Source organism: Uncinocarpus reesii, genomic scaffold (genome assembly GCF_000003515.1).
Source record: "Uncinocarpus reesii 1704 scaffold_5 genomic scaffold, whole genome shotgun sequence".
In the NCBI taxonomy this organism is placed as follows: Eukaryota; Fungi; Ascomycota; class Eurotiomycetes; order Onygenales; family Onygenaceae; genus Uncinocarpus; species Uncinocarpus reesii.
Window position 1 is genome coordinate 197810 of NW_003052496.1, and position 14532 is coordinate 212341.

At 50.8% G+C, this 14532-nt stretch overlaps 4 protein-coding genes across 4 annotated transcripts; 3 read left to right on the forward strand and 1 right to left on the reverse strand.

Annotated features, from left to right (window-relative positions):
• Positions 1-171: 171 nt before the first annotated feature.
• On the reverse strand, positions 172-2157 carry UREG_07087 (uncharacterized protein; the record flags this gene model as incomplete). Its single annotated transcript, XM_002582268.1, has 1 exon — positions 172-2157. One exon carries the CDS (start codon positions 2155-2157, stop codon positions 172-174), a length of 1986 nt encoding a protein of 661 aa, XP_002582314.1.
• A 512-nt stretch (positions 2158-2669) lies between these two features.
• On the forward strand, positions 2670-4472 carry UREG_07088 (uncharacterized protein; the record flags this gene model as incomplete). The annotated part of the gene is made up of 5 exons (XM_002582269.1): positions 2670-2741; positions 2794-2996; positions 3068-3506; positions 3562-4121; positions 4205-4472. The coding sequence occupies 5 exons, from the start codon at positions 2670-2672 to the stop codon at positions 4470-4472; spliced, it is 1542 nt and encodes a 513-aa protein (XP_002582315.1).
• A 3001-nt stretch (positions 4473-7473) lies between these two features.
• UREG_07089 (uncharacterized protein) lies at positions 7474-8719 on the forward strand (the record flags this gene model as incomplete). Its single annotated transcript, XM_002582270.1, has 2 exons — positions 7474-8086; positions 8145-8719. The coding sequence occupies 2 exons, from the start codon at positions 7474-7476 to the stop codon at positions 8717-8719; spliced, it is 1188 nt and encodes a 395-aa protein (XP_002582316.1).
• Positions 8720-10005: 1286 nt separating this feature from the next.
• Positions 10006-13050, forward strand: UREG_07090 (uncharacterized protein; the record flags this gene model as incomplete). The annotated part of the gene is made up of 3 exons (XM_002582271.1): positions 10006-11488; positions 11703-12088; positions 12121-13050. 3 exons carry the CDS (start codon positions 10006-10008, stop codon positions 13048-13050), a joined length of 2799 nt encoding a protein of 932 aa, XP_002582317.1.
• Positions 13051-14532: the final 1482 nt, after the last annotated feature.

The following is a 14532-nucleotide window of genomic DNA, read 5'->3' on the forward strand; positions in this document are numbered from 1 at the left end:
ACAAAATAAACGAGCAAATAAAACCGGTAGAGATGGGATATAGACCAGGCCCAAAATATACCCATCAGGCGCCTGAACTCCAGGCTTCGTAACAACGCTCCAAATCAACAAAGCAACAAAGATTACTATGCGCAGTCTAAATCTCAGCATATGCCCGGAAACGAGGGTAGATCACCGAAAACTCCTCCTAGCGCTGTCAATTGGCGCGCTGATATCCCTTCTCACTCTTATGCCCGCACCCAACCCCATCGAGTTACTCCCGGGATTTCGCTCAGAATTCGCCATTGCTGGAATCCTTCTAGTTCCGTTGACCGGCGTAACGGCACCCGATTTCGTATTGGCATCATTTGCGCTGGCAGATCGTTTCAGGGCGCATTGGGTGCGGCCGCGCCGGGCCCGGATTTGCGCGAGCGCTTCTTCGCGGTTTATTGGAGTGGCTGGGATAGGACAAAAGGCTGGCTCGTGGCGAGGGTTTTGGGATTCTAGGTGGAGGGGAACGGTGGTAGTTTTTGTCACGGTGTGAATTTCCGCAGAGTGGGATGGCTGGGTTACGCGACAAGTCTCGTGGCTCAAGTTGTGCGCGCTGGTGTGATTTTGGGGAACGGTTGCGGACTGGGCAAAGTGAGACGATGATTGATTTCGCTCAAAGTTCAGGGGCGACTCCCTCTCGAACATTTGTGAAGCGTTTTCGGGAAGCTGAGTGAAGTGATCCTCTTGTCGCATCGCATTAGGGTGATTTCGCGACCGTCCTAGTGTAGGGGAGGTGCATCTAAGGGTAGACTGGCTTGCATCGTTTTCAGTGACATGATGGTCGTCAAGAGTAGCTTTGTTGGGAGAGGGTATGACTTGAAATGTCCCAGTATCAGGGCAGAAAGTAACCAAGGGCTCATCCGGATCATCTTCGGGCTCATTGTGTGCATCCAGTGGTGGTGTTGGGTTTGGCGACGGCTGCCTCTGGTCTTGTAGCGGTGGGCTTCTTGTAGGTTCCATAACATCGTTTTGACGATTAGTGCTTTGCTTCGCTGTCTCGCAGAACTGTTCCCATGAAGCATCGTGGATATATCGGGTTCCTCGGTTGTCAGCCAGCCTACATGAACAGCGCCTGAACTGACATTCCATCTTTAGAAAATGTATCATGTCTTCTGCCCTCTGCCGCATCCGCTTTTCCCATCGAAGGTCGTCATTTAGTCGCTCAACGAGGCCCGTACTCTCGGTGGTATCCGCTTCTTCAAGAATTGCTTCGCCAGTTTGGGTCGATGAGTCAAGCGAGAACTTGACAGGAGAACCGAGATTGGCGCTGAGGCGATCCCGGCTATTCAGGCTTCTCTTGCGGCAGGGAGACCGGTGATCTACCGAGTCTGGTTGTCCTCGTTTCAGTCCTCTCGATTCTGGTGAGACAGACATGACAGCAGGCTCCGGTGCAGCTAAACGGTTGGCGGGAGTCTCCGCCTGAGCGTCCTCTGTCTGCGGTTGTTCGAATTCTCCAAGATGGGTTTCAGCTTCCGAAGAGCGAAGTTTGTCCTTCAATGCCTCCATTTCCTCAGTTAAGCCTGCGAGCGCATAGGCACGTTCAAACGCCTCTTGCTTTGCCTTCTCTTTTGCCTCTTTCTCCGCCTTGACTTCGTCTTTCAGGGCTTTCATCTGTCCTCTTGAATATTTGAGTTCCTCCTGCACCTTGACCAGCACCGATCCAGCACGAAATGCTTCTTTCCTCGCCTTTCTGACCTCCTTCTCGAAAACGGTGCGTTCATGTACTTGTCTCTCCTTGAGGGCATGAAGCTCCTCGACCAACGCCTCCAATCGCTCACTAACTCTGCGTTCCCGCGCGTTGGCTTGGGAAAGCTGCGCGAGGGTGCTCTGTAAGGCAGATTCGGCTTCCTCACGACCCAAGATCGCCCTCTGTAGTGCGGCGGTGGTCGTTGAAACGTGAGAAGCGGGTCGCTCGGGGGTGGTCGCGCTGGACAGTCGGTTGAGAAACGCGACTTTGGCTTGAACATCAGATGCTCCACGGCCCGATCTGCTAGGGGAGTGCATCGCGTCTAGGGACTTGGTTGGCGAGAGGCTGAATCTTTGCTGGTTGATACGCTCTGGAGAGATGGGAACCAGCGGGCATCCCGCCGGCTGTGGCATTTTGACAGGCGTTGTAGGTTCGGCCATTTGTTCCGTCCAAGAGTGCTCAGAAGTAAACAAGTCAAGATACTTCAGTCCGCCGCATTGACTGGAGATGGATAGAAAACGACTTTTTTCGAGTCGGGGTGTTCGAACTTCGAGATCCTTGCTCCCAACGGTCCCCAACTTGGTTAGCGGGCAACCGGCGTCTCGTGTTTACCAACAGGCGCGACGATCGCGTTGCCGGGGCAATTGCGTATGTAATCTAGTATCACGTGTTGCTTACATAATGCGGATATCTGGCTCGACGTCCGCTCGGTGGCGTTGGACAGGAGACTCGGGCATAACGACAGAGACATCCGAGCAAAGATGTGTATGCGTTTCTCTGATATAGATGCTAAGAGACCAATAGCAAACGACAACATCATCACTGAATAGGTGTCTAGGTTTCCTGTGAATGATGGGCGGCATTGGCTGGATTGTGACAATACGTATCTTGCAAAGTAATTGAACCTGCAGAACCTTCCATACTGCAGACAATTTGGCACAATCCATCAAAGATGCATGAAATTATAACATTACAGCTGGGCCAGCGAAGTAACTACCTCGCAACGCATTTCTGGAATGTTCAGGTAAAACCGCAAATGTCCGTTGCACGAACAACACCAGCTAATCCGTGGCCAGGAATCCTATTTCACATATTCCGAAAATGAAGTGTCACCTATCGACCATGATATCAGTTTCCGACCAGGGATAGGGGCTGATGGGTCGGAAACCTTCACCCCTCGAACAATCATCTATGATCTCAAAGGCGGTTTTGGTTCTCTTCGACAATATAACAGTCTTTATGAAGCTGAAACGGAGGTTGGGATGCCGAGAGGTTTATGGTAGGCTTGCCTGCATCTCTTGCTTTTAACTGCTGGCTGTGTTCCGACGTTAAAGCATTCTTTCCATCCAGGGATGGCAACGAAGTCATCCAGCGCCAGACAGTCATCCCAGCAAATGAATATCAGAAAAGCCTTGAGCTCGGCCTTCCGCTTCCCAAACTCACGTCGGAGTCCGTCCGGTACTGGTCTGATTTCAATCGATTGTTTTATCATCCAAAATCCATTGTCCAACTGAACGAGTATGATCTCAATTCCCAACTGTTGCCGTTCGAAGACTGGTCAGTTGGCGAATCCCTTTTCAATAGCCTGGACCGGGAACATGATCTTTTGGACCGTGACTTTAGGACTTTTGCAGAAGAATGCGATCAATTGCGAGGAATTCAGCTGTTCACCGGAGCCGATGATGCTTGGGGCGGGTTTGCAGCCAGGTACATCGACCGATTGAGGGACGAGTTTGGTAAGAAGAGCATCTGGACTTTTGCATCAGAGAGCGGCGGAAAGCTCGATCGAGTAGGTTACTCCTGAAAAGCGTCGTGATCATAGTGCTAAAGACGAGGTGCCACAGGGAAAGCAGTATCTCAGAGCAAAGAATTCTGCAAAAACTCTTTGTGAGCTGTCAAGTCAGTCGACTGCATACATTCCAATCTCAAAGCCTCCGGTGAAGCATCCGCATTATGTAAACTTGAATATGCCATCAGAGTGGCACCTCTCGGCTTTAACTTCAGTGGCCGTAGAAAGTGTAACGTTACCAGCGCGGCTTCGCTGGCATGAAGGATTGGAGCCCTGGTTGCTTGATAATGCAAGTCCACAACGCATATTCACATTACGCGCCACCATAAGGACGGAGGACTCGGAGCACAGCTTTGCCAGTCGCTTGAATGATTTGACAGAAAATAAAGTTGGTGAAGGCAGACATGATGACATAGAGAATTCAGAACGGCAGTTGGATTTGAATTTCTCCTCGATTGGCTCAACTACTCCGGAGAAGACGCATTTCTTCAGCCGGGTCCAGGTGGACCGTGATTCGAGATACGGTGACAGCGAGCGCAAGCAGAAAACGGTTGGTCAAGGCCTCACTGCTCAACGACTTTCATCATGGACCGGATATAATCCCAGCGTCTTGAGGTAAGATCCGACCTATTTGGGTTCTGGCCTCTCACACTCCTCATATTTCTTGGAAATTGAAGTAGCTAAACCGTGGGTTGTAGCTATTTCCAAACCCCGTTGGAATTCCCCATTCTTGATTCTTTCCCGCCGGACTTGATTCGCAGGCAACCTCCAGGAAGATCTACGCTCGGGGTTCATGTTGCATTATCTGCAACCAGTGGCATCGGCAAGGACCTCAAGAACCTGCAACAGGTCGTCGGACGACGAATCGCCGTTGAAGAAAGAGAGGATCTGATCAATGGGTTGAATGAGCTGTCAGAGGCATATCAGGCGCGCTGGGAAAACGACTCTGATTCCGGGGATGACTGAACAAGTTGCACATGCTTTTTCCGACATGCAGCCGAGCACTGCACCGAGCTCACGACATGATGTTGAGCTGATTCTAGTTGACCGGGGGCACTACTAGCATCGGTTGGGAGCCGTTGAGTACTGTATACATACTTGCCCACAAGTCGTGGAGGTTCTTCTTTTGTACCCCGTGGCCGCTAAAAATCCGTTTCTTTCTCAGCAACCATGCATGAAACTTACCATTACAAGCGGTAAATTTCTCGAGTGTCGGCTTTGTCCAAAATGAGAAACTAGCCGCTGTGATATTCGTTCTTTGTGAGATGGCAACATGCACAGCACTATTGAAAAATTTGATGCCATTCATTGAACTCACCCCTTGAACTGCTCAAGAACATGACTTGGACTCCGTAGAGCGCCTGTTTTGCGCAAACCCGTTTGCTTCGTCTCGAGGGTTATCAGGGGGTTATTGACAGGGCTGCTAGGATCGACTTCTTGGCTAAAAAGCTTCCCGAATGTCTCACTATCACAAGCAAATCCCAGTAGTTGATCCTCGGTGGCCAAAGGCCAACACCACTCCTCACCAGCGACCGTTGTTTCGAGCCAGAGTAGTAGTGGGAAACATGTGCGATGATTTGGGTGTCTTGCCTCGCGCGGCTAAGCGAAATTGCTGGTTACTAGGCCATTCGCCTGCGCGACGGAGGCATGGCTCATCCAAGATCGACGGGCAGAAATGATCAGGACCTGAATACCTGGCGCGTCTCAGGATCCCGGCGACAGGCCCTGGTTGCTGCTGGTGATAATTCTCCCCCGGTCGTTGTACCGCACGATCCGATCTTTCCGCGCTAGCGTACGAGCAATACACCGAGCGCAGCCACCTCCGCACTGGCTCAATGGCCCTGCTGATCGCAACGCCTCATTGCTTTTCTTCCAGAAATTCGTGCCACAGCAAGTGAGCAACGGCCTGAGATGCGCCCCAGCAGCCAATGCCAGCCGTCCGCGTTGTCAGTGTCTGCTTCTGACCCTAGTGCGACTCGTGAGGAGGTCACTTCTCCTGCTTGCTAGGTGTAATTTTTGGGCGATGGCTCACAATACTAACGCCGGGCTGTCCGCCGCCTCCCTTCACAACATGGTTCGATTCGAGGAAGGATCAGCAGGAACACCAATGGGAGAAACAAACTCAATTGCAGCGGAAGAATGGGACACCGGAAGTGAAAGAGCCAGCATTATTGTCGCCAATCTGCCCTCGCCGCGTCCACGCAGGCACAATCTTGGAATGCGCAACGTCATAGCGATAATATAAGAGAGAGTCTTGAATTCTCAACGAACCACTGGTGGTGTGCTCACTGCGAAGAAACCCACAAGTTTCCATTATTACTCCCCCAGAAGGGTATTTTGTGCGCGACTTTCACCCGACAACGATCCCTGGCTCGGTCAACACTCAAGTCTGGGTCGCCAGGAGAAACCAGCTCCACTCTTCACCACCAGCACTTGGACATCTGCAGAGACTTGTGCTGCCATGCAGTCATGGACCAGGGATTGAGGGGATGCAGAAAATAGCCCAGCTCCAACCCAAATTCCCACCCCTCCATACCGCCTACAGATCCAAGAATTCAGACTGAGTCACTACTACTGAGAGAATGGACCATGACAAAAGCAGGGAATGATGCTTTCTCAAACTGTTTCGACCTCCTCCCTCGGCCATGGCGATGCATCTGCATCCTCCGAGGACTGGAGTCTGGGGGAGAGTTGGTGAATGTCTGGAGTAGTGAATGGAGCCCCGGACGAATGCCTTCAGTTTCAACCCCCACTGCCATGCCTCCAAGATGCTTGATTATCTCGAGGCAAACAGACCTTCAATTGATGACGGGGTCGAGCCATGCGATTCTCAACCCGTCGTGAGGTTAGGCAGTAAATACGGGGTAGGGTTGATGTATGATGTCGTCTTGACAGGAATCTTGCCCGGTTTTCATGAGAAATTCTTCACAGATCCGGGCCTCGCTGCCTTCTCCAGGTAATCGATTTCGACCGGCCCCTTCAGGAGTGGTTCCAGCGAAGCCATGAATCGCCAAGCCAGGTCGTCGACTTGCTGTTTTAGCTCTGAACCTTGCGATTTCCATCCACACTGGCATGTTTCTCCTCGTATCGCATCCGGTAACTCCATACGGCCCTGGTCATGATTCATGATTTCCAGGTCAATGGCCGCGGCGCCCACAGTGTGACCAGACTTTTGTATGCCGCTTTGCTTTTTCGGGACAATTCCTTGTTTGTCTCTCAGTGGCTAGAATCGCGGAGCCGGAGCCCAATCGTGCTGGGTGGTAGATCCAGGGGGAAGTCCCCACGGATACAAAATCTGGCCGCCTCCCACGCCCTCCTTTGAACTGATGGTCTTCCCATCAGCCATTTGAAGACTTGCTTTCTGACTGAAGTCTGAGAGGGACTTCTCTGCCAAGGCCCCTCGTTCCCCTCGTTTCCCTCTATATTGTTTAATACTAATTGGAGAACCTTTTACATTCGTTTATCTCAATAATACCACCCTTGAAGGAGCCGACCATGAAGTCACTTTTCGTCTTGATGGTGCTCGCCAGCTCCACGCTGGGAGCTGCCATTGAACGACGGGCGCATGATGAATTGGACATCGAGAAGCGCGACGAGCAGTTGGATGCCCGCACGTTCTGGCCATCAGAGCATCCTGAGAACCCTTGGCCGTCAAAGAAGCCCGATTGGCCTAACTGGCCCACGAAGAAACCTGAGGGACCTAACTGGCCTACAAAGAAGCCCGAGTGGCCTAACTGGCCCACGAAGAAACCTGAGGGGCCTAACTGGCCTACAAAGAAGCCCGAGTGGCCTAACTGGCCCACGAAGAAACCTGAGGGGCCTAACTGGCCTACAAAAAAGCCGGAGTGGCCTCACTGGCCCACGAAGAAACCCGAGGGGCCTAACTGGCCTACAAAGAAGCCGGAGTGGCCTCACTGGCCCACGAAGAAACCCGAGTGGCCCAATTGGCCCTACCTACGAAGCCTGAATGGCCATCTCCCAAGGACTGATTGGGATACTAGGGACCTGCCAGAAACCAACTACTGAAGTGCTTGAGCCCACCACCACTGACTGCGAGACCACTGATCTCCCCGAGCCAACGACCGAGGTCCCAGAGCCAACCACCACCGACTGTGAGACCACTGATCTCCCAGAGCCAACTACTGAGGTCCCAGAGCCAACCACCACCGACTGCGAGACCACAGATCTCCCAGAGCCAACCACTGAGGTCCCAGAGCCAACCACCACCGACTGCGAGACGACAGATCTCCCAGAGCCAACAACCGAAGTGCCAGAGCCCACCACTGAGGTCCCAGAACCGACCACCACGGAATGCGAGACGACAGATCTCCCCGAGCCAACAACCGAAGTGCCAGAGCCCACCACTGAGGTCCCAGAGCCGACCACCACGGAATGCGAGACTACTGATCTCCCCGAGCCAACAACCGAAGTGCCAGAGCCCACCACTGAGGTCCCAGAGCCAACCACTGAAGTCCCAGAGCCGACCACTGAGGTCCCAGGTCCCACTATGACCTCCAGCAAACCTGACATCACCTCAACTATTACCATTACAACCACCTACACCACCACCACTTGCCCTGGTAAGTAGATTGAATGCTACGAATAATAGGCTCCTAAGAATGCTAACAGTACTTCTAGTCACTACCGAGACTGTGACGAGCGGTTCGCATACATTTACGGAGACCCGGACAAACACTGAGACAATCACTTGCACTGAAACTGCAACTACCGTGACGGTGATTCCACCATCGCCAACTGGTCCTCCGGAGAACCCTCCACCATCTCACCCAGAACCATCCAACCCTCCTCCAGAGAACCCCCAGCCATCCAACCCTCCACCCTCGGTGCCTCAGCCATCTAACCCACCACCATCAGTTCCGGAGCCATCTAACCCACCACCATCGGTTCCGGAGCCATCTAACCCACCACCATCGGTTCCGGAGCCATCTAACCCTCCCCCATCTAACCCTCAACCGGAGAACCCGCCACCCTCGGTTCCAGAGCCATCCAACCCCCCGCCATCCAATCCTCAACCAGAGAACCCACCACCAGCCTTGCCCACACAGACCCTCATTCCACAACCGCAACCACCACCCCAGACCACTAGCACTCCTACAGGAGCTCAACCGCCAGTGTTCACTGGCGCTGCTGCTCGTCTCCAGGGTGGATTGACCGCCGTTGTGGCTGTGGCTGCTCTGATGGTTGTCGCGTAAATCCAACCCGGTTTGACGGAGTCGATTTAAGGCAAATCTCTTCATCTGTCATTTCGAGGATATTTCATATTTTATTTTCTTTGTCAATGGCCTTTTGTATAGAAGGGGTTTCCACGTAACTATTCAAGAATCAAATACTTTTCTCAAGTACGATTTTACTACTTGACTCTCCTTAATTTATTTATTTTTACCTATTTCCAAAGTCCTTCTTCTCGGATTTCCTAATGATATTTCAGTCAAGTGATTCGAATGTAGCAAACATTGATAAAATACGTTCCACTATCTCTTTTTTTCGACTCCATTTTTGCTACGCGATGGCCAAAATGTTCCTTGCTCTTGTATTGTGGTCTCCATGTAACTACATCGGTCCTCTGCACCTACCCTCCCTTTAGGCGTGAATGCACATCACCGTTGAGAAAATGCAACCAAGATTCCCCAATTCACCTCGACATGCGACGTTTGCTCCGCCCCCAACAATTGGCCCGTTCGCCAGTCGGCCAATTCCGAGCTTGCCTGTCATACGGAGTACCGAGTACCGTCAACAAATAGCAAAAGCGTTTGTGCGATGGGTGTAACGAGACGAGCTGTGTGTCTCAGCCATTCGTATTAGCCGGAGAAATGGAGAAGTTGCTTTAGAAGTTGGCCAGACACCCAGAACATGATGTCGTTGACGAGAGGATACGAGTAATATGGTCAAGGAAGGGAATAGGTGTCTCCCATCCAGCACATTCTTGCCTGAGACATGGAGTGAACTGAAAGCTGGTGGAGTCTGGCGCACTATGCCGCCTTCGGACTAGATCCAATCCATGCTTAGGTAACCCGGCCTATGGATGAATATATTTCCGAGGGCTGACTCAGCCTTGGTCTGCGATGCAAATCCTTCCCAAAGCGGCATGTTTGCATCAAGCTGCCCATGCTGCCAAAGTGTCCTCAATCATCTCGATCGCAAACCGAAGGATGCCTGCGTTTCGGACGGTGATACCCGTTCTGAATGACCATTCTCCAAACTTATAGACGTGTCCTTTTCTTTAATTGCACCCGTGTTAAATTGCTGTGGTTTCCCTTTTCCTTCCTTCACTCACCACTGCCTAGAGTTCAAGAGCAAGAGCTCACGCCTCTTTGCCCGAGCTCTCAGTCGCTTCATGAATTGCTAACAAACTACTCGTGGCGCCCGCATTTAACGATTTATGTATTTATATTAGGTATGCATGGATGCCACCCTCTCGGTTCTGACATGCCTGACTCGGTGATCTGCATGATCTAGATCAATACCCTTTCCTTCTAACATGGCTCCACCTGGCCGTCGACGCGGCGGCAGCGTACCCTCCCTCCTATATCTACTGTCAACAATTGTCCTCTCAGCTCTTATTGCGTCGTTCCCCAGTACAGCTTCTGCAGCCGGTACAGGCGTGATAGGAATCGATCTTGGAACCGAATATATAAAGGCCGCCGTCGTGAAGCCCGGTGTTCCGCTGGAAATTGTCTTGACCAAGGACTCGAAACGAAAGGAGTTATCCGCAGTAGCTTTCAAGCCTGCGCGGGAAAAGGGACCAGCTTTTCCTGAAAGATTTTATGGCAGTGACGCTATTGCGCTTGCGCCCCGGTTTCCTGAGGATGTCTATCCTAATCTAAAGTCCCTCTTGGGTGTTCCATTTGAGACTGGCATTCAAGGCTCGGATGGCGGTGAACAAAATATGGTGGCTTTGTACAAGGAACGGTACCCGAGAGTCAAACTCGAACCCGCTGCCGATGGTCGGGGAACTGTGGGCATTACGAGTAAACGGCTAGGCAAACCACCATTCCTTGTCGAGGAATTGTTGGCAATGCAGTTGAAACAGATTAAAGCCAACGCGGAGGAGACAGGCGCTCAGCGCACAAATCTCGAAGACGCCGTCATCACCGTTCCTCCATTCTTCTCCGCCGAAGAGAAGCGTAGCGTACAGCTTGCCGCGGAACTGGCTGGGCTGAACGTCCTTTCTTTGCTGAGCGATGGGGTCTCTGTCGCTTTGAATTATGCAACCAGCCGTAAATTTCCGAACATAACTAACGGCGAAAAACCCGAACATCATATTGTGTTTGACATGGGAGCCGGATCCACCAGTGCAACTGTTCTCAAATTCCAGAGCCGTACCGTTAAAGACTTTGGCAAATATACCAGAAATCTACAGGAGGTTCATGCCGTTGGAGTTGGCTGGGATAAAACGCTTGGTGGAGACGCTCTGAATCAATTGATCGTCAATGATATGGTTGCAAAGCTAGCTGAGTCCAAGACCTTTAAAAATAGGGCCACTCCGGAGCAAATCAAAGCTCACGGAAAGACTATGGCAAAACTCTGGAAAGAATCAGAAAGACTCCGGCAAATTTTGAGTGCAAATACTGAGACCGCTGCTTCGTTTGAAGGCCTGTACGAGGACGATGTTAACTTCAAATACACCATCACGAGGGCCACTTTTGAGGACCTGGCCAAGAGCCACGCGGACCGCATTTCAAAACCACTCACAGACGCCCTTGAAATGGCCAAGCTTAGCTTGGATGACGTTGAATCGATTATTCTCCATGGAGGTGTCATTCGAACTCCTTTTGTCCAGAAACAGATAGAACAGTTTTGCAACGGTGCAAATAAAATCAGGACAAACGTCAATGCGGATGAAGCAGCCGCTCTTGGGGCAGGCTTTAGAGGCGCAGCTTTGAGCCGTGCCTTTAGAGTGAAAGATATCAAAACTTATGATATCCCAGGATACAGCGCCTCCATTAGATATGTAACCGGAGGTAAGGAGAGAGTGCAGAAGGTCTTCCTTCCAACTTCTCAGATTGGTCAGGAGAAAATCACAATCATTCGGAATTTGAATGATTTTGATTTCGGGTTTAACCAACAATTCATTCGTGGCAACGAGACCATTGATTATCCAGTCTTCCATGCGGAGACTAAAAATCTTACCCAGGCGATTACGCAGTTGAAAGATAAATTTGGGTTGCGGAGCAGAAAATGTAACCATTTGGTTCGGCATGCACCTGAATCCGGTAAATGCCGTTCCAGAGATCACCCGCGGATCGGCGAGCTGTGAAGTAGAGGAAGAGGTCAAGAAAAGCGTTGTCGATAAAGCCAAAGAATTTTTGGGCTTCGATTCGAAGAAAGGCCAACAACCTCTCAAGGATGATTCTAGCAAAGACCAGGCCAGCGAATCCAGTGAATCAAGTGCTAGCCAAGCCTCCTCAGCGACACCATCAACTGAAGACGCGACTTCCTCGACTCTATCTTCTAGTACAGACTCTGCTGCTGAGCAAGCATCTCCACCGGCGAAACCCTGGACAACCCGAAGTAGAGCCCGCGCAACCCGCGAAATTTCCGGGTCGAGAGCTCAATCATTGGTTTTGACTCCGTCCCTATGGGTATTCCAAAGCCGTCGCCGGAGGAAATGCTTCGGATTAAAGCCCGCTTGAGAGCATTCGATGCTTCTGACTCTGCTCGCGTTCAGCGAGAGGAGGCCTTGAATAGTCTGGAGGCCTTCATTTATCGTGCGCGAGAATTGCTTGATGACACGGAATTCGGAGGAGCGATTGGCAAGATAGCAATGGAGAAGCTGACCCAGAGCCTCCCTGAGGTAGCTGACTGGCTCTATGGAGAAGGATCAGACGCTTCAACGAAAGAATTGAAGGCAAAGCTTGACAGCCTAAAAGCGCTCGTCGATCCGGCTTTGAACCGAAAGACCGAAAATGCGATGCGACCATCCAAAATCGAAAGTCTAAAGCAAAGCCTCAAAAGTGCGAAGACTTTCGTGGAAGCCATGGAGAAGCAGATCAAGGCAGAGGAAAGTGCCTTCTCTGCATCTTCGTCAAAGGCTACTTCGTCGTCATCGAGTGAATCTTCCAGCGCTTCCTCTGCCAGCGATTCCTCAGCTTCGACTACTTCCAGCTCGACATCATCCGAACCCACCCCATCCTATTCCATGTATTCTCCTATCGACGTAACCACACTCTCCGAGATTCACGACAAAATCGAAACCTGGCTTAATGAAAAACTGAAGCTCCAGGAGAAACTGGCAGAGTCCGATGATCCTGCGATCACAGTCGCAGACATGGAAGCCAAAGGCGCAGAATTGCAGCGGACATTGAATAAAGTTGTGGAGCAGATTGCTCGAAAGTCCAAGCCTGGAAATGGAAATGGCAAGAAACAGGGGAAAAAGAACGGAGGAAGTAAGGATGACAAGGGCAAAGAGAAGGACAAATCGAAGGTAAAGCCCAAGGCCGATAAAGAGAAGAAAGAGAAGAAAGAGACGAACAAGGGCAGCGACAAGAAAACAGCGTCATCTAGCATGAAAGATGAATTGTAAATATATTTAAGTAGTCCGCTGTCTATATATATATAAAGCCTTTTTTTTTACATTCGATTTTGATTCATGGTTTTCGGCTCCCAAGATCTATTGTTGGTTTCAGTCTGTCCTGTTAACTATGTATCTGCAATTCGACAAAATAAGCACACCTCTACACGATCTCCAGTTCAACTAGATTACATGAGAGTTCAGGCTGCAAGGCAGGGGGTGCCGATTCTATGCGAATTTTGATCTATTTCATCCACACCCAAACCCACCAAAAAAGTGCCTTTTGCATTGTTCAGCGTATAGCCATGGTCCCGGAAACTCCAACACACCCTTCCTCTTTTCACTCGATGTCTGTACGCAATTCCGTAGATCACAAGAGCGTTCGGGTCGCCAGCGAGAAAAGCGCAGGCCGTGGTGGCGAAATTTATGGCCGATGAAGAGGGCGAGGAAGATGAAGATCTAAAAAAGATTTTAAGCATCAAGGGGCATTCTGGAACGGGAAAAGAACATACGCTGATATATGATATTATGAACCCGCGAGTGTCGAACGGGGTTCTAAGGAAAGTCGTTGCCCCGTTGAAGAGGCATAGTGTGGAGCAGGCTACCATGCCCCAGAGGGCTTTGAACCATTGGCCGTGGGATTTATAGGGGTAGCGAGGGTGGTTGCGGTCGTAGAGGGCGGCTTGGGATTCAGAAGCGTTGTCGAAGGTGAGGGCTGCTTGGAGTCTGTATCTCTACTTAGAATCCATGATAGGGTGACTTTCGAGTCGGGAGAAAGAATATAAGAACGAACGTTTTGTAGAAACAGAGATAAGTGGCGCAAATGATGATGTATATCATCAGAAACGACGTTACTGCAAACTGTGCGAGTTCGTCGAGTTTCTAACATGTCCGTCAGCAGAGTTAGCCGGGGAGATAGTAGTGAACATACAGCATTCTTCCCTGAATTTTTATGGCCCATGAATCCTAGGAACATCATGAGGACTGTCACTATAACCGTCCTGATCGGAACGCCCCCATTACATCTTTGTAATCTCCGAGTAATGAAGCTTGGGCCGGTCTGTTCTCGCAAGGCAAGGGTATGAAGCACCCTGGAAGCAACATAAACCGAGTTGACACCGCATGTCAGAGTAGCCACGAGGAATATGACGTTATAAAAATGCGCCACAGCGGGTATCCCAGCTTCTACGGCAGCAATCAAAAATATAGATCGAGAGCCGATCGACTGAGATTTACCGTTGATAAAAGGGTGATCCGACGGGACGAGGAACGAGCCAGTCAGGAATGCAAGGGTGTATAGGACGACAACGCGAATGTAAATTTTACGTGCGGCCATCTTCATACTCTCCGAGTCGGCAAGCGCTTTGCTTTCTGCAGCGGGCGTGGCGAATATCTCCACGGCCGCATAGTCGTACATGACATTGATGCAAGCTGACCTTCAAATATCCATGGTGGACGAGTTAGAGAGGTATATTTGGACAGGGACGCGAATTT